This window comes from Pseudorca crassidens, chromosome 15, assembly GCF_039906515.1.
Source record: "Pseudorca crassidens isolate mPseCra1 chromosome 15, mPseCra1.hap1, whole genome shotgun sequence".
Lineage (NCBI taxonomy): Eukaryota > Metazoa > Chordata > Mammalia > Artiodactyla > Delphinidae > Pseudorca > Pseudorca crassidens.
Genome location: NC_090310.1, coordinates 34,902,613 through 34,929,347, shown reverse-complemented (window position 1 = coordinate 34,929,347; position 26,735 = coordinate 34,902,613). Strand labels below are relative to the sequence as shown.

The window sequence follows — 26,735 nt, the reverse complement described above, 5'->3', positions numbered from 1 at the left end:
AAGGCAGTGGCCTCCCTGGGAACTGGGGCATTAACGAGGCTGCGCATGGTGTCTGTCTGCCCATCCCTCCATCCGTATGTATGTACTCGTCCTTCCTTACCCTCTTCTACCCTCAGGTTTCAAGCCCTGCCTCTGCCACACACTCACTAATGTTGTGACCTTCAATGACCTCACCTGTAAGAAGGGGAGTCACAGGGCTATTGGGAGAAGCAAAGGAGATACATGCCAAGTCCTGAGCTGGGTTCTAGGGTCCCTGGTGTTGCCCCATCCAGGCTCTCATCAAGGGAGGAGGCGCTGTGTCATTTGTCTAATATGTGGGTGGGTGAGGTGGGGCTGAGGGCAGGTGGTCGCTGTGCCTGACGTGCAGGTTCTGGGGCAGCTCCCAAGGCAAGGGCAGAGGGGGTGGCTTCAAGGGGACCCATTTCAAAGTCAAAGCGCTGTCACATAGATCCACACAGAACTCTTTAGTGTGGTTACTTTGGGAGGTGAGACAGGAGGGTCAGTGGGGAAATTTTCCTTTCTTACTATGAATACTTAAAATCGTTCTGGTTTTTAGTTCCTTCATTGTCCTTCTCTCTCTCTGTCTCTATTTTTTCCTTTTTTTTTTTTTGGGTGTGCCACGCTGCTTGTGGGATCTTCATTCCCCTGCCAAGGATTGAACTCCGGCTCTCGGCAGTGAAAGTGCAGAGTCCTAACCACTGGACTTCCAGGGAACTCCCTCTTTCTCTTTATATTTTAAATGTTTTATTCAAGTACAACATACATCCTGAAAAATGAATAAGTTTGCTTTTTGATGAATTTTCCCAAATGGACCACACCCACCTTACCAGCACCCAGATCAAGAAACAGACCATGACACCCCCACCAGCTCTCCACTGCCCCCTCCCACTCACTCCCCGACCCTCCAAGGCAGGTCACCCCTCTAACTTCTAACAGTAAAGAGTAGTTTTGATTTACATAATGGAATCAGCCAGTATGCACTCTGGCTGGTCTCTTTTCTCAACATTATGCTTATGCGTTTCATTCAAATTGTTATCTCACTATATTTTAAATTATTTTAGAACTTTGAAGAAAAAAATGTTCCTAGATCCCTACATAGTAACAGCTTTACCTTAATACCACTAAACCTCCGCTCCCAGGTTGGAGGTTCGCGGGCCCCGGCTTAGGGAACAGGGAACCACGTCCCCGCCTCCCTTCTCTCCACCCACCTAGGAGGCTCGGTCTGCGGCTGCGGACAGCCGGCACAGACGGCGGGAGCGCGGTCACGTGACGGTTGCCGGCCCGCCAAGATGGCGGCTTCCTGCGTGGTCCTGCTGGCGCTGGCCCTGATGCTGCTGCTGCTGGTGGCGTGGAAGCGCTGGCGGTGGGGGCGCGCGGCCCGCCACGTGATTGTCGTGGTGCTGGGCGACGTGGGCCGCAGTCCCCGCATGCAGTATCACGCACTGTCGTTGGCCAAGTGCGGCTTCTCCGTGACCTTCTTGGGGTTCTGCAGTGAGTGCCCCGGGGGCCTGGGAGGGAGGCTGCTCTCTCAGCCTTTGACCCTCGGCTTTGACCGCCCCACGGGGGCCGAGGCGGGGACGCCCCTTTACCCTCTCCTCCGTCGGGCAGCTCTCCGAGGTTGGACGAGCCGGGTTGTGGCCTGGACAGCGGTTGCCAGGTTTCTGCCCAGCCTCTGCTGGGTGGGTCCCTGGGAACAGTCAGCATTAATCGAGCTCCTGCCATATGCCAGGACTGTGCTAAGCTAAATGAACTCAGTGCATAGTCTCACTTATTCCTAGTAAGTGGAAAGATGGACTGGAACCCGGGTGGATGTGATCCCAGGGCAAGTGCTGGTAAGCACATCTCTGAGGCTTCTTTTGTCAGGCAGTGTCTGAGAAGACAGGCAACTTGTCTCCTCTCCGTTCCTCACCCTCAGCGCAGAACTCTGCAGGCAGGAGGTATTTCGTTTTCGCAGGATGTCCAGCGTTTTTCTCTCAGTGTGCAGGGGCAGGGGTGTCTGCTCCTCCATCTTCCCCCACTGTGACATCTTTAGAAGGTAGCTCTATCCCATATCAGGGGAAAAAAGGAATAGCACTGGTTGCCTCTGGTCCCTGTTTAGAGTCTGCTACCCCAGGGTGAGGGGCTGGAGTGAGACTTCCTAGGGGTCTCCCTATGGTGTGATAATTCCACCATCCAGGGAATCTAGGTCAGCTTGAGTGCCTACTATGTGCCAGGCATTGTGCTAAGTAAAAATGGATAAGATTCCAGCCCTCCCTCTGTGGGTGGTCTAGTGGAATCTGGACAAGAACTGGCCTCATTCTCTGTTCTGGCTACTGAGGAACAGAGAGGTTCCAAAACACTCTCCCCTATACACCCTGTGGGGCGGGGATCATCTGACTTTAAATTAGATCATCTTCTCCAGCACATTAAAAGGGACATTCTTTTCAGCCTCCAAACCCCACGATGAGCTCTTGCAGAGCGACAGAATTCAGATTGTGAGTCTGACAGAACTTCAGAGACTTGCAGGTAGGAAGCAGTCAACTCCCGATATCTCTGAATCTGTGTGTGTGTGGGGGGAGGATCTGCAAATTGCCAAGAACTCCTTTACTAGTGATGGCTGTATTCTGACTTGCAGTTGGGCCCCATATTCTCCAGTATGGAGTCAAAGTTGTGTTTCAGGCAGTGCACTTGCTGTGGAAGTTGATGTGCAGGAAGCCAGCAGCTTACATCTTTCTCCAGGTACATGTCAGCTCCACCTCCCGCTGTGAGAACCACTGTTTTAACAGTTTTCTTTACTTTCCAGTTTTAAAAAATGTACAGATTGGTAAATGCATATTCACATGTGTGTGTATAAACTTTTAAAAACATGAGTAGGAGCCTATGGTATGTGTCCATTCTATTTATGGTACTCATCCCTTCTGTTTTTCAGTGTTTTACAGATAGTCTTATTTTGTACTTGTTACATATCTAAGTGTTTTACATGCATTATCTCATTTAATTCTTCACAACAATCCTGAGAAGTAGGTTCTTGTGTTACCTACACTTAGAGATGAGGGAACCTAGACCCAGAGAGGCTCTGTAAGTAACCCATTGTCACACAGCTAGGAAGTGCTGGAGTCAGGATTTGAACCAGGTTGTCACTCTAGTTCTGGAGTTCCACTCTTAACCTCTTACCTTGACTGCTTTTTAACGTAGAGAAGCTCCTTTTTTTTTTCTGCGGTACGCGGGTCTCTCACTGTTGTGGCCTCTCCTGTTGCAGAGCACAGGCTCCGGACGCACAGGCTCAGCAGCCATGGCTCACGGGCCTAGCCGCTCCGCGGCATGTGAGATCTTCCCGGACCGGGGCACGAACCCGTGTCCCGTGCATCGGCAGGCAGACTCTCAACCACTGCGCCACCAGGGAAGCCCTCCTTCTTTTAATTGACTGTATTGTATCCTGATATGAGATGTATCCTAGTGTATTCATTTAGTCTCATCTTAATGAGCACTCAGATTCCTCCTGATTTTTTTTTTTTTTTGCGGTACGCGGGCCTCTCACTGTTGTGGCCTCTCCCGTTGCGGAGCACAGGCTCCGGATGCGCAGGCTCAGCGGCCATAGCTCATGGGCCCAGCCGCTCCACGGCATGTGGGATCTTCCCGGACTGGGGCATGAACCCGTGTCCCCTGCATTGGCAGGCGGACTCTCAACCACTGCGCCACCAGGGAAGCCCTTCCTGATTTTTTTTGCCGTACGCGGGCCTCTCACTGTTGTGGCCTCTCCCATTGCGGAGCACAGGCTCCGGACGTGCAGACTCAGCGGCCACGGCTCGCGGGCCCAGCCGCTCCGCGGCATGTGGGATCTTCCCGGACCGGGGCACGAACCCACGTCCCCTGCATCGGCAGGCGGACTCTCAACAACTGCGCCACCAGGGAAGCCCCCTTCCTGATTTTTTTAACCTAAAAATTAAAAAAAAAAATTATTTATTTATATTTATTTATTTTTTTTGGCTGCATTGGGTCTTCATTGCTGCTCAGAGGCTTTCTCTAGTTGCGGTAAGCGGGGGCTACTCTTTGTTGCAGTGTGTGGGCCTCTCATCGCAGTGGCTTCTCTTGTTGTGGAGCATGGGCTCTATGGGCTCTAGAGCGCAGGCTCAGTAGTTGTGGCGCACGGGCTTAGTTGCTCCGTGGCATGTGGAATTTTCCCGGACCAGGGCTCGAACCTGTCTCCCCTGCATTGGCAGGTGGATTCTCAACCACTGCACCACCAGGGAAGCCCTTTACTTTTAAAATTGTATGGTGAAGAGTATCAGTGAACATATGTCTTTTGCATGGGTTCTGTTTCTTCCTTGGGATAAATTCCTAGGACGGGAAGTGATTGGTCAGAGTCCATGCACTTTAAAAATGTTGTGATGTGTTACTGGATAGTCCTAGAGTAAGGTTGGGTCAATTTATCCCCCACCTAACAGGGAAGCCTCTTCCCCCCATCCTCACCACCACCAGGTATCATTAGGTGTTTTAGAGTTTGCATTCTGATAGGTGAAAAATGGTACCTCCTTGTTCCATTTTTTGTTTCCTTGAATATCAGTGATCTTGGACTTATCAGGTTGGTCAATTTTCTTTTATGACTGTTTATACCTCTTGGTGAGGAAGAGGATCTTTCTTCTGCTTATCGATTATCAAGAGCTCTGTAAAGATAATTGACTCTTTGCCACGTACGTTATTTTTACTTGGTTTATTCTTGACCGTGGTCTGGTTTCCTTCTCTTCCTTCAAGTCTCTCTTTCCCAGAACCCTCCGGGCCTGCCCGCCATTGCCGTGTGCTGGTTTGCAGGCTGCCTTTGTGGGAGCAAGCTCGTCATTGACTGGCACAACTACGGCTACTCCATTATGGGTCTGGTGCACGGCCCCGGCCACCCCCTTGTTCTGCTGGCCAAGTGGTGAGAGTCTGGGATGAGGGTGCCGACATTGTCCCCAAACTGTGGTGGGAAGAAGGGCCGGTGCGGAGACCCAGGGAAGCTGATTCCTGTGTGCCCTGTGGGGGTGAGGGCAAGGCTGGGGAGTTGGACTGACGCTGGTGACAAGTGATAGAAACAGGCCTGAGCAAAGGAGGGCATTTGTTGGCCCATGAAACTGAAAAGTCCTGAGAAATGGCTGACTTTGAGCTCAAAAAAGGTGTCATCAGGACCCCTCTCATGTCTCTCCACACTTCCTCCTAGAGGTATTTCTCAGGCTCTGGAAGCCCCTCGCTCTCATCCCCACCCCACCAGGCTCAGTGGAGAGAGCAGGCCTGTGGTTGGCTCCTGCTCACCTGGCGTCCTCTGACGCCCTCTGAGCCTGGGGGGCTTCAGTACCCCGTTGTCTCAGGCTTGGGACAAGTGCTCCACTGGAGAGCTGGGGTCCCAGATGAACCCGTACCAGATACCCAAATTGAAACTGGGGACTGCTGCTGGCAGATGGGGACGTGGGTCACCGTCTGCTGCAGCTGATGAGACAGGGAGAGGGAAGAAGGGCCTTGGGAGCAGGTTGGACCTGGAGGAGGAAGCAATGTTGTGTTCTGAGTCCGAGTTATACCATCTGCCTCGGTGTGGACTTGCAGCCTCAAGCCGTTGGCCGGCTGTGGCGTTTCCCCTGATGGGTCATTCGTGGGTGGTGGTCTCAGCAGCAGTCAGTGAGCGCTTGCTGCATGCCAGGCCTCAGGCCAAGCCTTTATCCCATTCAGACTCCAGTGCTGCCCAGCAAGGGTGTCCTGTGATCGCTGTCTTTTTACAAACCAGGAAACCGAGAGCCCTCGTGTCACTTGCCACACAGCTAATACATGTGAGCTCCAAAATTCCATCCCAGGCAGTCCAGCTCCAGAGCTTTCTCTGCATCCTGAGTGAGGAACAGGCCGTGGTACCTACACACGCGAAATAACCCTGTTCATTTCCAGTTCTTTTTCAGTCCTGCCCTGTCACCAGGGCTCAAGTCTCTGTTTGGAGCTAATCTGTTGATAACGCCTTTCTAGCATTTGCTAAACTCCCTTTGTAACCCATTGGGAGTGAGCCTCAGCCCCACAGCCTTTGCAGGGAATAGTGCAGTGTGGCTGAGATTTAATAACAAGATTTTATTGTATTTCTCCTTCATTTTATGGCAAGAGAGACTGGATTTTCCATTCTGTAGTGATATATGGTTTCTCTTGAAAGTAATTGTATTTAAGCTGAAAAGCAATCTGATTTAAAGAAAGGTGTGCGGGAGGTAATAGTACAGGTGGTAGAACTCTGTGAAAACATGGGGAAGGTGCCTCGCCAGTGACCTGATTTGGGAGATCCCAGCTCTGCGGCCTCTTCTGTATCATAAGGTGTTGAGTCCCATGGGGCTGGGGTGGTGGTTCCTGGCCCAGAGAGCTCTGGGCTGACCACTGATATGTCTTTTCAGGTATGAGACGCTCTGTGGACGCCTGTCCCACCTGAACCTGTGTGTGACCAATGCGATGCGGGAAGACCTGGCAGAGAACTGGGGCATCAAGTAGGGGCGTTGGGAAACGAGGGGTCCCTCCCAGCGCCGTTGACTCCCAGCTGCTGTGTCATGTTGCAAGGCATTGGGAGCTCCCAGGGTTCCGGGAGGTGGTTACTGGTTTGGGGAGGCTGAGGGAGGAGGAAGCTAGAGTTTCTTTCCCAGCCAGCCAGATGGTCCAGGAAGTGTTCATGTTAGAAATTCTCTCTGTGCTTCTCCAAGTAATTCTAAAGCTTATTGTTGAGACTTGGATACCTAAGCACCCTTCTTCTTCTGGATACTTCTGGGTCTTATGTTCCTTAGGCCTTTCTTCGCCCCTCCCTAGAGCCCCCCAATGATCTCTTTGCAGAGCTGTGACTGTCTACGACAAGCCAGCATCTTTCTTTAAAGAGACGCCTTTGGACCTGCAACACCAGCTCTTTATGAAGCTGAGCCGCACCTACTCTGCATTCAGGGCCTGGTAAGTCTGCTGTCTTCAGCTTTCAGCTGCCTTGTTTTATGCTCGCTGCTGACCTGGAGATCTAATCCAGGGGATGGCAAACTATGGCTGCAGGCCTGCTGCCTGTTTCTGTAAATAAAGTTTTATTGGAACACAGCACGTTCATTCATTTACATGTTGTCCTTGGCTGGTTCCACACTACAAGAGCAGAGCTGGGCTTTGCAATGGACACCGTATGGCTCCCCAAAGCCTACAGTGTTTACTCTTTGGCCCTTTAAGGAAGTGTTTGCCCTGTACTAGGCTGTGGGTGTCCTTACCCTCCTGCCAGTGGTTCCTGACCGCATGGCGGGGTCTGTGCATCTATGTGTTCTCTGGGCATCTCCCAGGGGTAAGGAGAGCCCTTCTGAGCGGCTCTCCATACAGCTGGTCTTTGTTCTTCTCAGTAACGTGGGGGCAGTTGGAGGGGTCACAGCGTCCTCGTCTTAAGTCTAGGGGATGATTAGAACAGTAAGCCCTGTGAAGGCAGGGGCTGAGTCGGCCTTGTCTGCCGTTGCGACCTCAGCACCTAGCAACACATAAATACAGATAAGAGAGAAAGCAAGGTGCAGGTCTGTGCCCAAGGCCTTGGGTGGTAGGGCCACCTGGTGGCTCTGACGTGGCTGCACCCCAACAACTGGGAGCCTGCGGGCCTCACTCTGGTGGGAGAATGGCCGTTCTCGGGCCCAAGGGCCTGCTCTGTGGCAGCTCATGGGCTCTCTCTGCTCCTTCAGTTCAGAACCCTCGGACTCGGGCATGGAGAGGTCGGCCTTCACGGAGCGGGATGCCCAGAGTGGAACAGTGACCTGCCTTCCTGGGCGGCCGGCCCTTTTGGTCAGCAGCACGAGCTGGACAGGTCTCAGGACCCGCCCGGGCGCTTGGGGCTTGTATGAGCACCTGGATGAGCCTGTGTTCTCGCCGCTGCTAGGCGTGCACCCCACATGTATTTGGGGCCTCGATGAGAAAGGGGAGCACATTGAGCTGGGTGGGGAGGCATCTAGAAACTGGCCCGTGACACTCGGTTCTCTTTTCCCATAGAGGATGAAGACTTCTCCATCCTGTTGGCAGCATTAGAAAGTAGGTGTATGGCTGTGACCAGGAGCTGGGCCTGTCGGGGGCTGCTGAGCTGCAGGGTGCTCACCTGGCCTTGCGTGATGTCCTTGGCAGAGTGTTCCTGACCCCAGGGCCAGGGCCACTGGGTGGAGGTGGCAGGCGTGAGTCCCCTTTTGGGTCAGTGAGTGACCAGCCTAGCTCTGAATTGCCACCTCCAGGAGAAGGGATTGCATGGTTGGGAGCAGTGCTCCCTCCTCCTCTCCCTTCCCCCATCCCCTCGCATCAGCCCCTCACTCACCCGACTACATGATCTTGGTTATCATATATTTATTTTCCTAAACACAGAGTTCGAACAGCTGATCGACGATGGAGAAAGCCTCCCTCCTCTGGTCTGTGTTATAACAGGTACCCACCTGGGACCATCCCTGTTCCTGTATCAAACGGGGCAGTGGAGGCATGTCAGGCCTGTGATGTTTGTTGTCTCGTTAATTCTCACCCCAACTCTGTGATGTATGGTTTTCTACACCAGCTTGACGGGGAGGCTGAGGCTCAGAAGGGCTTCATGGCAGAGCATGGAGTCTAGATTTCAATCTCAGATAGCGTGACCTCAGAGATTCTGAGCTTTCTACTTCATAGTGGTTTCCACGTATCTTTTTTTTTTTAAAAATGAGAGTCTGCTCTCCAATGTCAAACTGTTTCCAAAGGAGCCGGGTGAAGAGAGAGAGGCAGAGGAGATTTGGTTGGAGGAGGAGGGTCCTCAGCCAGCTGCCCCACCTTGGACACTCCTCTCCTCCAGGCCCTTGGACGCCCAGGGGCGGCAGGAGCCCACTGCTCATGCTGTGCCACCTGGGGATCTGGGCGGGGCACAGGGGCAGTCTGTGTGAGAAGCTGTATTGGTGGGCACTCTGGTGCCTGGCCAGAGTTTATCCTGGCTGTGTTCCCAGCCCAAGGCCTGCTGGGGGAACGGCCATGGCCTCAGCAGTCGAGGTGCACACCCCTTGGGGGTCGTTTCTGGAAGGGGTCTGGATAGGGGCCTGATTGGAGCTGCTGCCTGTGGGCCTTCTGCTCACACCCTTGCAGGGGCTTCTCAGGCCTGGGGCTGGGGGACAGGGCCAGACGTGGGCCCAGTGCAGTGACTCCGGTTTTCTCTGTAAGGCAAAGGGCCTCTGAAGGAGTATTACAGCCGCCTCATCTGCCAGAAGCATTTCCAGCACATCCAGGTCTGTACCCCATGGCTGGAGGCCGAGGACTACCCCTTGCTTCTAGGTAAGAGGCCTGCAGGGGGAGGGCTGGGGTTTATAAGGGAGTACCTGAGGGCAGGGGACAGAGTTTTTCTGAAGAGGGCCAGATAATGAATGTTTTACCAGGTTCTTTTGCATATTCTTTGTTTTTTTAACCCTTTAATGATTTCAAGCCATTGTCTACTCAGGGGCCCTACACATGTAGGTCTCAGGCTGGGATGGGCCCTGGCTGGATTCTGGGAGAACGAGGCTGTTTCCTGGTGTGCCACCTCCCTGCCTGTTTGCCAAGGTTACGTCAGAGTGCTCTTGGCCTCCAAGGCCTCCACTCACCCTGCTCTTCCCTTGGGCAGAAGGGCTGGGCGGGGCTTGGGTTGGGGTCAATTCCCAAGTCTGGGAGGTACAGAGACCACGAGGTAAACAGTGTGGACTCTCCAAGTGTGAAGGGGCAGCCCTCCCTTCTCTTGCATTGTTGATCCCTCGGGGAGGGCTTATTGGCTGGGTGCCTATAGGTCTCAGCAGCCACTAAGCTGTCTGCGGAGTGGGAGGCGGGGAGCCTTTGTAGGCAGGAGCTCCAGCGGCACTGAGTGATGTACGGTTGCTTCCTTGGCTTTATATTCACAGCGACAGCTGGTTTTCTGTTGGGTCTGCTTTGGGTTCTTTTTCTAATTATTGTGATAAAATACACATAACAAAATTTGCCATTTTAACCATTTTTCCATTTTTAAGTGTATGCAATTGAGTGGCATTAATTACACTCACAGTGTTTTGCAGTCACCGCCACTGTCTCTTGCCAAAACATTTTCATCACCCCAAGCAGAAACTCAGAACCCATTAAGCAATCATTGCTGCGGCTTCTTTTAAAATACAGCGTGGTTAAGGAGAAAAAGGGGGTCAGTTTAAAGAAAAACATTGGTGACGGGCAGGTCATTTTCAGAAAGGGCCGAGAGGCCAGGAGCGGCAGGTGGGAAGCACCTCCGTGTCCCAGCCTCCTGCCAGGCTGCTTGGCCAACCCCAGGCAGTCGTACGTGGGGTTGGGGACTTTATCACCCCCTTCCCACTCCTCCCCGCAGGCCTCGGTCCACAGTCCTGCAGGATGTGTGGTCACCGGGCGCACAGCCAGAGCTGATGGCCCCCTCATCCTCGCCCTGCAGGGTCTGCAGACCTGGGCGTCTGCCTACACCGGTCCTCCAGTGGCCTGGACCTGCCCATGAAGGTGGTGGACATGTTCGGGTGCTGCCTGCCTGTGTGTGCCGTGAACTTCCAGTGGTAGGAGCGGAAACCCAGTCCTCCCAGGGTTAGGTTATCAAATCAGCAGCTTGGGGGGAACCAGCAGAATTGCCCGGGAAAGCTTCCTGGAGGGCTCCACCTCCCCATCTGTGCAGCTCTGCCACCCAGAGGGAGCAGGAGCCCTCTGGTCCCTGTGGGCGGGCTGGGCCCCACCAGACAGGGTGGCTTCCAGTTAGAGCTCGTGTTGAATAAAAATTGGAGTCTTAAGTACTCTACTTGGGGGCTTGTGCTCACAGGGTGCAATGGTGGCTGGAATTGCCCGCACAGCCCACATGGACTTATTTCTCTCTCTGTCCCTTTAGTCTGAGCTCATGTAGTTGTGTTCGAATCAGTTGAATGAGTGTATTTCTGTCTCCGCTGTTCCTGGCAAAGATGGGCAGGAGAGGGCATTTGGAGACGGTAGTGTTAGAAAAGGTTCTAGAAACAGTGGCCCCACCATGAGCTGAGGAGCCAGCTCCTGAATGGGAAATCCAGGATGTTGGAGCCCGGGTTCAGATAGTGTTGGGATCAACCCCCTGATCACCTCTGAGCCTGCCTCCAACAGGGCTGCCTTTTACCTGGTTTCTCTGCTGTGGAATTAAGAAAAAAAAGGCAGAACTTACTAAGAACGTTCTCACTGAAGAGAGCATGTAGCACAAAAAGTCCACATACCCCTTTACTGTCCCTCCTTCCCCAAATTGGTTTGGATTTTTAATGTGTATCCTGCCAGGTCTTTTTTCTATTCAGATGCCAAATCTAAGAACAGGCTTCCTGAAACCAGACTGTTCCTGCCTCCAGCTTAGCCTGCGGGTGGGGTGGAATTGGGGGGGAGCAGGTGGGCACCTTGGGTTCTGTATCTCCTCCAGGCAGCTCTCAGACCTCCCCTGATTCTCTCTGCAGCTTACACGAGCTTGTGAAACACGAGGAAAATGGCCTGGTCTTCGAGGACTCAGAGGAGCTGGCAGCTCAGCTGCAGGTAGCGTGTCTGCTCCCACACTGCGGCTTGCAGGGTTTTGGAGATTCCTTGTTCCTGCAGCTGGGTGGGTGGCCCTGGGCTGTGTATGGGTGAGCGGGCAGCGGTCTCATTGGCTGGGCCCCATTGGGCCCCGGAGGGATCAGGGCTCGCCCCACCTGCCGTCTGGGTTTATGGAGCTCACACCACACAATGATGCTAGAGCCAGGTGGACTGTGCCATTTAGGGGGTGATTGGATCTGAGAAGGGAGAGTGAGGAGCGAGGGAGCTTCCTGGACTGGCCTTATGAGATGGGTGGGCATCTTCAAAGGATACTTCTTTCTTACTACAAATTACAAAAAGTAACACGTCATCATTCTTGATCATTGAGACCAAGGGCAACAGACTTTGGAAGGGCTCAGAAAAAAACATTTTAGACTTTGCCATAGTCTCTGTCAGAACTACTCAACCCTGTTGTAACGTGAAAGCATCCAAAATCTGTGGATGAAGGGGTGTGGCTATGTTCCAATAAAACTTTATTTACAAAGACAGGCGGAGGGCTGCATGCAGCCCACAGGCTGGCGTCTGCAGACACCTTAGTTTAGCAGAGCTGGAAAGAATGCAGGCATCACCTAGTTCTCAGTACGTGGGCAGGACAGTGCTGGGTAGAGGCCAGCTCTTGGTGGAAGGAACAGCAGAGCATTGCAGAGGCAGAGGCGGGGGGCTGCCGGCAGAGCATGGGGTGTGGATGGTGAACACTGCAGCTTGGCTGTGCCGTCAGGTCGGAGCAGAGCAGGAGATAGAGTGTAGCTGGGCCATGAAGGCTCCCCTGTGCCTGGTGAGGGAGGGGGGCTTGCTGGGTCAGGGACATTGGGGTCAGAGCTGTTGAGAAGGGTTAGTTAGCCAGGCCTGATGTGGAAGCTGGGCCAGAGCGGGAGTCCCGTTGGAGACCCCAGGACGCTGGTGGTGGTTCTGGAAGTGCGGTGAAGGAGGGAGGGTTTTGGCAGAATGACTGTCCTGGCAGCTGGGCTTGGGGTGCAGCAGGAGCCTGGGCTGGTGGGAAGGAGGAGGGGCAGCTTGGGGTGGAACCTGGGGTGGGGGCAGGAAGCAGTGATGAGGTAGTTCTGGTCTTCTAGATGCTTTTCTCAAAGTTTCCTGATCCTGCTGGCAAACTGAACCAGTTCTGCAAGAACCTCCGGGAGTCAGAGCAGCTTCGATGGGATGAGAGCTGGAAGCGGACAGTGCTCCCTTTGATTACGGACACGTGACCCCTCGGGCCAACGACTGAAACTCCGGAGGTGTCCTGTGCTGGACATCATAGAGAGACCCTCAAGCTGACACCCCTCCTTACCTTTCATCTTCCTCCCCAGGAGCTGGCCCACACTCCCCTCCTCACAGCCGCCACTGCTGGCCAGTCCCTGGGCAGACTCTGTAGATCAGCGCCTCCTGGTGGATGGAAGCTGAAAGGCTGGCAGTGGGCACTGCCTGGGGAATGAAGTTAACTTTTAATAATCAGGAGTTTTTGTTGACCAGGAAGCTGGCTTAGCCTGCTTTCATCTTTGGAGGCGCTGAATCCCTTCTCTCTTTTCTCTTCCTGTCTTATGAGTCTTTCTTTCCCCCAGTTTATGACTTTTCTGTTGTGTCGTCTTGAACATCTCTGCATCCTTGTTTTGTCTCCTGGTGTCTGCCTTTCCCAGAATTGCTTGGTTGTGTCCCTAATATTTTGATTCCTGCCTTGAAAACAGACTTTGCAGCCCACCGCCCTGCAAGGGCAGTCAGATGTGCCACGTGTGCAGCGGGCTTGGCTCCGTGAGGGATTTGCGTCCAGGTTGGGGGGAACATACTTGGTTTGTTTTTTTATTTGCGCGAATGAAATGCTTATCTCTGAGCCAAAAATTTCATTTCTGATTTATGGTGATTTTCTTAAGGACTAAGCCAGCTGGCAGAGAGGGGTCTACATGCTTGAACAGTTTATATTTTATTCGAACAGTTTGTGGTTCCCGATTCAGAATTTAACATTCTTCAAACATTCAAGTCCAGTGCAAGTTTTATCACATTCTTTCCAGAACAGTGATTTAATTTTCACATTATTCTTCAAAACCATTTATAAATCTACAGCATTAGTTTCAGAATTGCCATCTCCGAGTGCTCTTCGTAGGGAAACAGTTTCTGGTCGTGACGAGGCACTTCTTCCCACGGGATTCCAGCCCGGCCTGGAGACAGAACGTATGCGTCTCAGGATGTGGGGTTTGGGGATGGGACACCACCCTATCAGTGTGGGGCTTTGGGATAGGCCTGGGGGTGTGGGGGGGTACAGACTACAGATTTCCAGGCCCCATCCAGACACCTGGAATCAGCCTCCAGGGGTGGGACCAGGAATCCCATTTGTAAGCAGCTCACAGCAGCCAGGTTTGCTGCGTCTGCCCACTGGGCCGTGTGCATCCCTGGAAAGTCATGGCCCCGTCTGGGTCCTCCATCCTGTTACCGGGCACAGCTCAGTAGGAGCTGAAGTTTGAACCCACGTCTGCCTGACAGCTCAGCCTGGTGCCTTCAGAGGCTGGACCTGTATCAGAGGGGCTCACGTCCTCTGTGTAAGCACAGATGTCTGACGAGCCCCTGGCAAGAATTGTTTTGTCATCAGTTTTTTAGGAATGAAAAATTAGTATTTATAAGAATAAAATACTAGACATACAGTGTATAAGTGTCATGATACTACCGTCCGGGTATAACATGTTAATAATAATGTTAATTGGTGTGTATGGAGTTTCCCCATATGTGTATTAACATGACAGTTATTTTTTTAAAATAAAAATGAGCTTAAAAAATGAGTTTATACTGTATATGCTGTTTAGCACTCAGCTTTCTTAAAATACAGCGTGGATATTTTTTCACATAAGCATCTGAAGGACTTCGTTATTTCTCGAGGCTGAACACCCGCTGTCAGTGGGACACGCTGTACAGGGGTGGGCGCTGGTCCTCTCTGTCAGCAGAGGCAGCTGTGGGAGAGATTTGTTTGGGGGGTGGGGGATTGGGGCAAGCACAGGGCTCTGCACTGCTGCCCAGTCATGTGTGGGAAACCCTGATCAGGCCTGGCTCGTGCTGAGGACTGCAGAGTGGGGGTCATGGGGTGAGGGGTGGAGAGTGGGGGCCAGCTGCCTGGCTTCAGTCCATGGGTGCCTGGGTGATTACTCAGCTGCCCTGCACCCTGGTGTTTTCACGGGTGGGACAGAGGATGGCAGCAGCCCCCCCCACAGGTGCTAGAGGGGCTGACGCAGGTCAGGTCTGAGAACAGTGCCCGCCTGCAGCAGTGGCAACTCAGGCAGACCCCACCCCCTTCTCTAAAGCATCCCTCACTCTTCCATTTACTATGTGCTTGATCTAGTAACAGCAGCTGCCGTTTTCCCGAGCACACCCTTCGTGCCAGCCCTGTTCCACCTCTGAGGTGGATGTTTCTGCTGTACAATGAATGAAGACCTGGAGAGGGGTGGCCCAGCTCCACCTGGGACCCACCTCCAGAGCCTGCACCTGACTGCTGTGTGGCCAGAACTCATCTACCCTGACACCAGCTGGCATCCACCATCCTTTCCATTTTACAGGCAAGAAAACTGAGGCCTGAAGTCTCTGAAAACCTGCCCTAAACACACAGTAGGACTGCTGGTCTCAGACTTCTGAGATCACTGCGTCAGCCATCTCCTCCCCAGAGCACCAACTCCCTGGCCCTGGCTCCTCTGCTGACCTCCTGGGCGGAGGGTGGGGGGTCGTTGGCCCAGCACATTGTGGTCTGGGGCTTCCTGGCTTGTCTCCAGGGCCCCATTCTTTTACTTTCCTGATTTCTGCCTCCCTGGAGTCCTGTGTGTGGCCAGTGCAGTGGCCCTGCAGGCCTGGGTGGCAGCCCCTCAGAGCCAGCAGCCCAGCCAGGGGCCCGGGGCTCACCCAGCTCCGTGGTGAACAGCTGACATGTCTCCGGGTTGCGGATGGTGAAGGCAACGTAGGCGTCAGGAACCCGCTGGTCCTTCTGGCAGGCAGAGAGCTTCTGCAGGACCCCGACCAGGGAGAGGACAGTTTCTGGGCAATATAGCACATCTGCGATAAAAACCCCAGGTTACTGGAAGGAGCTCCTCCAGGACCCCAGGATAGAGGCCTCTGGGTTGTGCCGACATGGGCTGCAGTGTGAAGGCCTGGAAAGCAGCAGTTCTATTAGGTTCGTGCTGTTGGACGGTAAGAAAATTACGGGGGTAAAAAGAAAAACCCTTAGCAGAGAAAGCTGCTGAAAGACACTGCAACACATGAAAAATATCCAGGACTCACTGGTGTTCCTTTAAAAGAAAAAATCAATTCTCTGCCTATGGCCTGTTTAGAAGATGCTTAATGAAGCAAACCCTGACTGCCTCAGACTTCTTGTTTCCTTCCTGTGGGGGGCAAGCCCCCTCCCGCCCACCAGCTGGGCCTGCAGGGGTGAGCTGCTTAGCCTCTGTGCTCCAGCCGCTCTGGGCCTGGGTCTCAGGGCCATGGCCAGGCCAGAGCACAGTACCATCGGCCAGATGGGGCTGGGTGAGCGCCGTGGAGGGCAACGGTCCCGTTGGTGCCCACACCATATGCCCCTTCCCTCAGGGGTCCCATCCTTGCACCAGAGTGGGTGGTCCCTCCTTGTGGGACTCGTTTTGAGGACCTAGGACAGAGATACACAGGCAGAGCGCCTTTGGCCTCAGGGACACACAAGCGTGCACGGAGAAGGAAGCAGGTGCTGACAGAGGTGGGGCCACCCAGACCTCCTTCCCCGACCCTCGGCCTGGCCCAGGGCATGCAGAGGAATCAGGATCATGCCGTTCTTTGTGGTCCTGAAAGGACAAGGCTGCTGTGGCCACTTCCACCCCCATCTGAAGACAGGGGGTGTAGGTGGGGCCAGCTCGGCTCCCTTGCTTTGTGGGGCTGCTCTGGCCTATTCATTTAGGTTCTGGATGGCAACTGAGAGGCCTCCCTCAGGCTGCTGGAGAGGGACGTGAAGTCTGTCCGCTGGGTTGTGGCCTGGCTAAGACTGGTCACCCTAGTCTGGTGCCCTGGGGCCTGTTCTGTTCATCGCAGGCCTTGCTGGGAAGAGCTGGTTCCTTTATAGGATGGACCATTAGCGTGGCAGTAGGCATGGCCACTGTCTCAAATGGGAGGGCTGTGGCTTTAGGGCACCCAAGAGGCACGCTCTGTGCTTTGATGTCACCCTGGAGGCCCACACGACCCAAATCCCATCATTCCTCCCACCAGGCAGCACTCACTGGTGGGAGGTGGCTCACTGAAGGTGGCTCACTCACTGGCTGGAAGGTGGTCCCCTTCCCAGCACTGAAAGCCAGGTGGAGCTTCAGGGAGGCCACACTCCAGTGGCCTAAGCTGGGCGGTACCTGCGGCAATGACGATGTCCGGCTGGAAGGCAGCAAGCTGAGGGACCGTCACAACATCCCAGTCCACCCGGGCCACCATCACCCTGGGGCTCTCTGCATCGGCGGTGTCGTGTTCTGGGTGCTGGGCCAGGGCGGCGACATTTGGCTCCAATGAGAGGCCGTTGAGAAGGACGTTCCCTTGGAGCTGCTCGAGGACATGGCTGTGATAGTCGCTGAAGACGTATGCTCTGGGCCGGCACATCTTGCAAATGGCCAGGCCCGTGAGGCCGGCTCCACTGCCAAGCTCTAAGACAGTCCTGCATGACAGGGAGAAGCGGCTGTGTCTGTGATCCCCCTGTGGCAAACCTCCTTGGTGCCCAGCCCTGCACCCCCGGGTCACCTGTGAGCAAAGCCCGCTGGGTTCTCCATGGCCCACTCTGCCAGGTAAAGCGCGGCATTCCACGTGACCAGGCCCGTGGTGCCGTGGGAAATGATGGCCGTGCTCTCGCAGAGTGTGATAGAGTCCCCGGAGGGCTAGGAAGAAACAGGGAGAGAGAATTAATCCAGCAACCAGGGCAGGTGTGGATCACATAAGGAATTAGGATTTGAGTCTAAATGTGATGGGGAGCCACTGGCGGGTTCTGAGCAGGTGACACAACCCTCGTGAGGTCAACGTGTCAGTGGGGACAGAAGAGGGAAGCAACAGGGCACGTGGTAGACCCGAGGACAGTGACCCCAGAGCCCACCTAGGAGGGAACCTGCCTGCTCCGGTAGTGGGGGTGTGAGGGCCCCGAGGCAAGGCCTGAATGGCTACTCGAAACACTTAGAAATGTGTGACAATAACAGAAAACATCATTTCAGAAATAAAGGCTACTCAAAAAAGCATGAGCATAACAACAAACCAAAACATAAAAACAGATAAACCTTAAAGAGAAACAGGAAGTGAAAAGGAGCAAAATTTTAAAAATCAAAAAGAAATTAAGAGATTGTCATGGGTTCAGTCGTTTCCCCCCAACATTCATATGCTGAAGTCCTAAGCCCCAGCAACTCAAAATGTGACCTTTTTGGAGATGAGGTCTTTTTTTCCTCCTTTTTTGGCTGCACCGTGCTGCTTGCGGGATCTTAGTTCCCCCGACCAGGGATTGAACCCCTGCCTTTGGCAGTGAAAGCACGGAGTCCTAACCATTGGACCACCAGGGAATTCCTGAGGATGGGGTCTTTATAGAGGGAATCAAGTTAAAATACAGACATAAGGGGACCCTAATCCAATCTGACTGTGTCCTTATACGAATAGGACATTAGGACACACACGCGGGGAGAAGATGGCCATCTGCAGGCTGAGGAGAGGCCTGGAGCACATCATTTCCTCGCAGCCTCAGAAAGAAACAACTCTGTCGACACCTTGATTTTGTACTTATAGCTTCCAGAACTGTGAGATGATAAATTTCTGTTGTTTAAGCCACAAATTTTTAGGTACCTTTAATGAAACAAAAGCAAAGAACAAATACTAAAAATTATAATTCAAGAAAGCATTCCTGAGAAAACAAACAGATTTGAAATGAATATTGAAAGAGTATACACTGCACCTGAGGTCACTGACTCAGAACGATCACAACCTCGAGACGTAGTCTAATAGAATTACTGGACTTTAAAGAAAAAAATGCTTTGGCTATCTAAGAGAAAAGGGCATGTGACATAAAAGGGAAAGAAAATTAAATTATCATCAGGCTTTTGCACAATGATGCTTTATGCCAAAGAAAGTGGAGGAATATATTTAAGAGACTCAGGCAGAGAAGATGTGAGTCAAGATTCAAGTAAAAATGGCTCAATCTGTTATCAACATGCAAGAAGTCCGGGAAGGTCCATCCGACGAGCCCTTCTTAAAGAACCTCCTAGAAAATGAACTTGAGACAACCAAAATGGCTACAGAGACATCAATATACGGACCAATACAGAGACTGAAAAGTAACAGACTACGGTATGTGCCTGAGGTCGGTAATGTTTCCACCCGTATCCCTGGACCCTGTGATTGTGTTGTGCTTCTTGGCAAAGGGACTCTGAAGATTCATTTAAGGTTACAGAACGTGACATGGGGAAATGATCCTGGATTATCCAAGTGGGCCCGATTTAATCATCAGGGCTGATGTTTGGGAGATGCAGAAGAAAAAGAGGCAGGAGGGATTTGAGGTGGTTGCTGGCTTTGGAATCAAGGGGCCATGAGTCAGGGGGACAGGGCGGCTCCTAGAAGCTGAGAACAATCCTGGGCCAAGAGCCAGGAAGGAAATGGAATCACATTCCTGCAGCTGCAGAAAACGCAATTGTGCCAATGACCTGAAGGGCCTGTAATGGTCCTCCCCCGGGGGCCCAGTCCTACAGATACCCTGATTTTAGCTCTGTGAGACTCAAAGAAGAGTAAGCAGCTGAGCCCAGCAGACTTCTGACCTACAGAACTGGAAGATAGCACATTTATGTTGCTTTGAGCTGCTTAGTTTGTGGTAATACTATGTAACGGCTCTATGATGTCTATGTAGGGAGAATGAGGGTGGCACATATAAAAATTTATGCTGTTTTCAGTAACCACAGTTGGTGTGAGGGATTAGTGCTGTTGTTCTGAGATCGCTGCACGCACGAATAATACGGGATAAGCCAAAGGCAGTTGGGGGATATCCTAACATCATCCCTATGCTCTTGAGAACCAAAATTTCCAGAGCAGAAGAAAGGAGATAGGGATCCAATGCCGAAGAGGCTGAGTGAAAACCCTTCTGATCCTGAATCAGAAACATTGATATGGACTCATGAGGTATTTTCTCTTAAAAAGTATGGATATGTATCTCCACCCATATCCTAGCTCTGTCCACGGAAAGGCCTAGACAGCAGCAATGATCATCCCTAATGCCCAGACTGTGGTCTCTAAATATCATTTCCCACTAAAAGAAACTAGGGCTTCTTGAAGACATGGCTGATTCCAGGTCTGGGGCAGGAAACATACAAGATGAGTCTGGAAAAGCTTGACATAAACTAAAGTAAGAAAACTATGAGGTGATGTCAAAGGACCCAGAAGCCTATTTGAGGGGACTTCCCTGGTGGCGCAATGGTTAAGAATCTGCCTGCCAGTGCAGGGGATACGGGTTTGAGCCATTGTCCGGGAAGACCCCACATGCCGTGGAGCAACTAAGTGCATGCACCACAACTACTGAGCCTGTGCTCTAGAGCCCGCAGGCCACAGCTACTGAGCCCGCGTGCCACAACTACTGAAGCCTGTGCGCCTAGAGCCCGTGCTCCACAACAAGAGAAGCCACTGCAATGAGAAGCCTGCGCACCGCAATGAAGAGTAGCCCCCGCTCGCCACAACTACAGAAAGCCCATGCGTAGCAGTGAAGACCCAATGCAGCCAAAAATAAATAAAATAAAATTACTTAAAAAAAAAAAAAGAAGCCTATTTGAAGTGACTCAAAATAGCATATTTTGAGCTTCAGTAACGATGCGATTTGCAATGGTTTGAACCCCTACTGGGAATGACAGGAAACCAATTCACTATCTTGAAAAGGAAAGAAGTCTGTATTCTGCCTTTCCTCTACTAGCTGTACCAGTAGGTAACCAAATACGGATGAAAGGAGGCACTTCCTTATAAAATTTCTCCAGCTAATGAATGAAAACAAGATGATAGAAAAATCACTGGGACTTCCCTGGTTGTGCAGTGGTTAGGAATCTGCCTGCCAATGCAGGGGACACGGGTTCAAGCCCTGGTCCAGGAAGATCCCACATGCCATGGAGCAACTGAGACTTTGTGCCACAACTACTGAGCCCACGTGCCACAACTACTGAAGCCCGTGTGCCTAGAGCCTGTGCTCCGCAACAAGAGAAGCCACCGCAATGAGAAGACCGCGCACCGCAACGAAGAGTAGCCCCTGCTCACTGCAACTAGAGAAAAGCCCGTGAGCAGCAACGAAGACCCAACACAGCCATAAATAAACAAATAAATAAATAAAAAAATCACCTTTTTGCATCCTTCAATGAATTAATGAGTCTAAGCTTTAAGCACCCACAAGTGCTACCATGAAGAGGATAAAAAAGAGATGACGTGACTTCTAGGACCCAGGCTGTTTTCTTGCCAAAGGGGTCAAACAGACAAGAGTCCGAGTGGGCCTGTGAATCCAGCCGCCAATTTTTGGGGGACAGAGGACAGAGGAACAAGCTGAACAGCACCATGTGTGTGCGACAAAAAGCCAGCTTGTGGAAAGCTGTCCAGGCCAAATTGCCAGGAAGAGCTGGGGGGACCTGCGGATGAAGGGAAATTTTGAGCCAGACCTAGTTAATGGGCAAGACTATGCCCAGAGGTGCACATGGCAGTGGTACGACCTCAGTGATTACTCTGAAAGAGCGGGAGGGCTGGGATGGGTCAAATGAGGGCTTTGTGGGCTGGCTGCCCAAGTCCTTGGCTAGATTGGCAGTTACCGTGGTGGCCGCCTTGCAACAATTCGATAATCTAATTCTTTTGCATGGTTTTCTGTGTCTTTGTTTTAAAATAAAAGGTTAAAGAAGAAAGAAAACAAAAACTGTTGTGTGTAGAATGGACTTCTGTGGGGTAAGAAGCCAGGTGACCAGTGAGAAGGCCAAGCACCAGGTCAGCCTGGTGATGGTGGCAGTGGACAGTGGGGAGAGACAGCTGTCCTGTAACATCCATCCATCAAATATTTATTGAGGTCTGAGCGCCAGATCGCTGCTGTGCAATTCATGTGTGTTACCTAATTTAACGCCAGTCACCCCGTAAGACAGGTGTTATTTGTTGAAGTGCTTGGTTTACAGGTGGGGAAACCGAGGCTCAGGAAGGTTAACTGACCTCGTCTAAGACTACAGAGCTGAGGAGTCAGGATTGAAGCCACATGAGGCTGACTGGAGCCTGAATCAACTGTGTGTGTGTGGAGGAGGGCGCATGTCTCCTACCAGCAGGTAGCTCCGGTGGCACTGGGTGGGCTCCTCAGCCATCAGGACCTCCGCCAACGCCTCGTACAGCTCGTCCAAAGGCTCCGTGTGGATAGCCTCGTGCTGGGGGCGGGCAGGGCGAGAGCTTCAGCAAAAGGATTAAGTTGACCCTCGTGAATCAAACCAAGGTTCCACCTGCTTGCTTTTTTTTTTTTTGTGGTACGCGGGCCTCTCACTGCTGTGGCCTCTCCCGTTGTGGAGCACAGGCTCTGGACGCGCAGGCTCAGCGGCCATGGCCCACAGGCCCAGCTGCTCCGCGGCATGTGGGATCTTCCCGGACCGGGGCACGAACCCATGTTCCCTGCATCGGCAGGCAGACTCTCAACCACTGCACCACCAGGGAAGCCCCCACCTGTTTGCTTTTACTATGACTTGTAAAAATGGCTGGAGGATTTTCACCAAATTTGGAGGGGAGACTTGGGATGTGATTGACTTAATACAGATCACTTGGTGGGGGGACCTGGGGGACCTCAAAGAGAGGTGTAGAGAGGGTGAGGGTGAGGTGTAGTGTAGGGCAGGAGAAATGGGATATGTGAGAGCTGGCAGGACAGAAGGAGAAGGTGGCATTTCCCACATTCAGGGGTTCCTGGTAGGAGTGGGAAGGTTCCATGGGGGACCAGGACCACAGAGATGCAGCCACTGCTGGAGACCCCTCAAAGCACAGAGGAAGTACCCTGGCCCCTCCTTTCCTCCCTCCCTCCATGGCTTCTCATTGGTGGAACTCAGCTGGGAGCAGTTGCCCAGGGAGCCCCCTGCTACACGGGGATCTGTAGAGCAGGCAAAGAGTATGGGATGGATCTGGGCTCCAACAGGCAAAGCCCACGTTTGGAGAGCCAGCCAAGTCCTAGATGCTGCCTGGTTACCAGATGGCCAGTGCCCATCACTGACCTTTCTGATGAGCTCTGAGAGAAAACTCCAGGCATACTTCACTGAGGGTGGATGCTTCATGCACAGAGGATGCTTCACGGTCTGTGACGAGGAACACAGTGTGGGTTGCTGGAGAGACTCCGCCTTAAGTCTCCCATGAGCTTCAAGTGAATACAGGGCAAACCCCAGTTATCCGATTCCTGGAATTCTGGCCCTGGGTGACCCTTATGCATCTGAAAGAGTTTAACATATAAGCCCTTTCCTAAAAATATTTCTCCACTACAGTGGCACAGACCATGGCAGTGTTTCTAATGCCCTTTCTGGGCAGGAACATAGGGCATACAGACTCAGGCTAACACCCTGCTGTAGGCTGAATATTTGTGTCCACTCTACATTCACATGTTGACTCTAACACCCACTGAGATGATATCAGGAGGTGGGGCCTTTGGGGCGTGATTAGGTTATGAGGGTAAAGCCCCCATGAATGGGATTAGTGTCCTTATAAAAGAGACCCCAGAGAGCTCCCTTGCCCCTTCTGTCATCTGAGGACATAGCCAAGAAGACAGCGTCTTTGGACCAGGAAGTGGGACCACACAACACACTGAATCTCCTGGTACCTTGATCTTGGACTTCACAGCCTCCAGAACTGTGAGAAATAAATTCCTGTTGTTCACAAGCCACCCAGTCTGTGGGGTTCTGTTATAGCAGGACTAAGACATCTCCCTTCCCAGAGCAGCCAGCAGGAACTAGAGTTTGTAGTGAGGACAAATGTGGGACTGTCTGGCTCCATGGAAGGGGTGAGAGCTCCAAATGGTATGACAAGGCAGATTCAGCACCTGCCCTCTTGGAGATCACACCCCCGGGTGGGGTGCTGCGCTGACCAGGACAGAGGAAGGTGGGGACTCTGCCTGGGATGTAGTGGAGAGGGATGGGGGCTCTGAGGGCAACACTTCGGCTGAAGCTGAGAGAAGCAGAGAGCAGGGGAATGAGTTCCAGGCAGCTGGGTAGCTTGTGCAGGCCCCCACCTGGCATTTTGGGAGGGAGGGCAGGGGACGGGAACAGTGAGAGTAGGGCCTGTGTCACATGGGACCTGCTGGCCGGAGGGATGTGATTTTACTCAAGGGCCACAAAATGTCCACACAACTCTTCAGGGGCTTGGCGGGTGTTAGGTTTTAACCTTGGGGTGAAAAATCAGAGCAGACTGCATGACAATGGCCTCAGAGAGGTCTGAGCTCACAGTCCTGAACTGCTGGATCTCCTGGGAATCTTCCCTAGCTTGTGCATCTTCTCGACACGGTGGTCAGATGGATACTCTTGGTTCACCCTCCAGACAGGAATTCTGACCCTGGGCTCTTTGGACAGGACCAGTGGTTGGAGGGGTGTGTATGATTCCCATGCATTTGTACACAAAATGTACTCTTCTGGAGCATTTTTTCCTTGGGGTAGTGTCCACACCTTTGGGTTTTCAGAAGGATTCATGACCCGTAAGAGGGTAGAGAGCCCGGATGCACTGTGATGTACACCTGACCCACATGGCCAGGGGCAGGCAGAGTGGGACAGGCCGGGCAGAGTGGTGGTCCCTCCTCTACCCACACCCAGATGCACCTTAGAGTCCAAACCCCACCTACAAAAAGCAGGGGCCCATCCACAACTAGAAAAGACACACTGGTGGGCAAGACTTGCCTGCTTCTTTTCCCCTTAAACGTTAAAAAAAAAAAAGTCTCTGAGCAGCTAGCAAATGCTAGAAGATGTTCCTACAGCTGTCATCTCCACTTTCTCTGTGGACGGTTTAAAAAAACATCCCCCAGGTTCCCTCCTCTCATGCAGCTTGTTGTATATTCTGATGTCTTTATCTAAGAAAACAAAAGAGCCGGAGCTGTCTGAGGTACTCACACCCAGATGCAGCGTCTTTCTTTTTAAAGGATACGTGTGCACCTGTTACGTCTTCATGGGCAAATCAGGCCACTGATGCGTTCCAGTGATTCTGTGATTCTTACCTTCTGCAAAATATCCAGCAGCAGCTCAGAACCTGATGAGTCCCTTAATTTCTCTTCTAGGCTCTATTCAAAGAGAGAGGGGGAAGAGAAAGAAATCTCAAGGGCATTATCACAGGAACATTAAACATGCAATGGGACATGTTGGCAAAGTGCTAAGTGATCTCTCCCCAGGGACCTGGGGCCAAATGATGTGGAAGGCACAGGCAGCTGAAAGCCTGACCTTGAGAAGTTCCGGGTTACACCTGGATGAGTCAGAGAAAGAACATCAGAAGACAGACTCTTGGTTTGCATTAGCCCTGGCAGCTTAGCCTTGCCTGGGTCACAGACCAGCTCTGTGGCTGAACTAGAATTACAGGGGGAGCCACAGCATTAACACCTGGTGGGCAACCTGAAACCTTTCCACGGCAGGATGGCTGCTTCACTGTTCAGGTCCCGGCTCCTGTCACCTCCTTGGAAGGCCTTCCCGACTCTCCTAAATTGATGCATTTCCCTGTTTTATTGACTTTCCAGCCACCATCATCTCCCCGTGTTTTCTTGCTTATTCATTTACTTGTTTATTCTCTGGCTCTCCCATCTAATCAGGGCTTTGTCTGTATTCTGCTGATACTGGTGCCTGGCTTGTGGAAGGCATTCTGTAAACATTCGTTGACAGAATAAAAAGTACTAGCTAACACATATTCATGTAATCCTGACAACAGCCCTATGAGGTTAAGCATCATTATACCCCCATTTTACTAATAAGAATATAAAGGCACAGAGAGACGAAGTCACTTGCCCAAGGTCACACAGCTTGTGTGGGGTGGGGCAGGGCCAGAATTCAAAGCAGGTTGTCTGTCTCCCAGGTCTGAGTGCTCCAATGCTGCTGTCAACTTCTTTTCTAGTCAAACCAATGGTAAGAACAGTTCTCACCACATGGGTGCTGTGGGTGAGCCTAAGTGAGCACTTAGCATGGGACTGGTGCAGAGTAAGCACTCACTCATGAACAATTATAGTCGATATGAATTGGGCCCAATGGATGCTGTCATGAAAGTTTAAATTTGGGGTTAAAAAATGTACACATTCCTTTCTGACGGGAAATGATCTCCCAGAATGCTAAATGGTTTATGTCAATGAAACACAAATGACTAACCTCCACTCTTAAGATGGGGCAGACCTGGGGAGGAATATATGTTCAAACTGAGTCATCCCAGTGGGTTCACCGCACTTGAATTATGGATTATAAAGGACGCAGCGTCATTAGAGCCCTGGACTTGGCAGAAAGAAGCTGCTGCCTCGGCCATGCGCCTCTGTGTGAATGGCAGGTCCCCAGGGCAGGGAAGTGAGCTTTCGTCTCTTTCCTGGACTGTTTTGTACCTCCCTGTCTCTTCCATCAGCTGCCTCTGAGAGGGCTTTGTCCAATGCTGCTGACACAGATGAGAACACCCAGGCCTGAGGGGTCTGTGACCTGGTCGCTGAGTTCAACGCAGCGTGGTCTCCCGCTGCCCTGAGGACGTGGGCTGTTTAAATGAGCAGCAGCAGCTGTTACCCAATGGCCAGGATAATAACTGGCTAAAAAAAGGCACAAACTGTCCATGACCTTAAAAACCCAGCGAAAAAAGGAGTTGGGAGGAAACCCCGCATTCCTTCAATTCGTGGGACTCGGTCTGCAGAGACAGCGGAGGGCGGGAAGGGCCCAGGGGAGGACGGAGCTGGGGGCTGAGCGCAGGGTGGGCCCAAGGGTGCTGAGGTGGACCTCCTGCTCCCCGCCGCCAGCCCGCGCTGGCCCCAGCGATGCCCGGGGAACCGGACGTGATGCCGGGGCCCGCGAGGGAGCAGAGGCCGCCGCGTGGCGGGGCGAGCAGGGGTGAGCCCGGAGCCCCGCTCCACCGCGACCCCGGCGCCCCCCACCCGCCTTCCGCGCTCCCCACCGCCCACCTGCCAGGGGAAAGAGCTCAGGGCGCGCGCCGCCAAGAAGCGGCGCTCGAAACTTCGCAGCAGGGGCGCAGCCTCAGCGCTATCCTCAGGCGCCATGGCGGCGGGGGGGACGGGCCCCGGCGTTGCCCGAGAGAAGCGGAGAGCGGGGCTGCGCCGGGAGGCGGCCCGA

At 52.6% G+C, this 26,735-nt stretch overlaps 2 protein-coding genes across 8 annotated transcripts; one reads left to right on the top strand and one right to left on the bottom strand.

Moving 5' to 3' along the window:
• The first annotated feature begins 1,258 nt into the window (after positions 1–1,258).
• On the top strand, positions 1,259–14,264 carry ALG1 (ALG1 chitobiosyldiphosphodolichol beta-mannosyltransferase). Of its 5 annotated transcripts, none has more exons than XM_067706718.1 (13): positions 1,259–1,491; positions 2,428–2,505; positions 2,615–2,718; positions 4,746–4,894; positions 6,372–6,461; positions 6,799–6,909; positions 7,659–7,780; positions 7,963–8,001; positions 8,323–8,382; positions 9,133–9,243; positions 10,370–10,484; positions 11,385–11,460; positions 12,573–14,264. In XM_067706718.1, the coding sequence occupies exons 1-13, from the start codon at positions 1,290–1,292 to the stop codon at positions 12,702–12,704; spliced, it is 1,389 nt and encodes a 462-aa protein (XP_067562819.1). In that variant the 5' UTR covers positions 1,259–1,289; the 3' UTR covers positions 12,705–14,264. The 5 variants fall into 5 exon arrangements, with proteins under 5 accessions (XP_067562819.1, XP_067562821.1, XP_067562820.1 ...); XM_067706719.1 differs by lacking the exon at positions 1,259–1,491 and adding an exon at positions 1,518–1,937; XM_067706720.1 differs by lacking the exon at positions 8,323–8,382.
• On the bottom strand, positions 13,399–26,721 carry EEF2KMT (eukaryotic elongation factor 2 lysine methyltransferase). 3 transcript variants are annotated; one of them, XM_067706725.1, is made up of 9 exons: positions 26,567–26,705; positions 25,428–25,529; positions 24,653–24,715; positions 22,677–22,757; positions 21,750–21,851; positions 17,206–17,339; positions 16,827–17,122; positions 15,370–15,519; positions 13,399–13,649 (listed from the first exon to the last, which is right to left on the bottom strand). In XM_067706725.1, the coding sequence occupies exons 4-9, from the start codon at positions 22,734–22,736 to the stop codon at positions 13,549–13,551; spliced, it is 843 nt and encodes a 280-aa protein (XP_067562826.1). In that variant the 5' UTR covers positions 22,737–22,757; positions 24,653–24,715; positions 25,428–25,529; positions 26,567–26,705; the 3' UTR covers positions 13,399–13,548. The 3 variants fall into 3 exon arrangements, with proteins under 3 accessions (XP_067562826.1, XP_067562824.1, XP_067562825.1); XM_067706723.1 differs by lacking the exon at positions 25,428–25,529 and having other exon boundaries at positions 26,567–26,721; XM_067706724.1 differs by lacking the exons at positions 21,750–21,851; positions 25,428–25,529 and having other exon boundaries at positions 26,567–26,721.
• Positions 26,722–26,735: the final 14 nt, after the last annotated feature.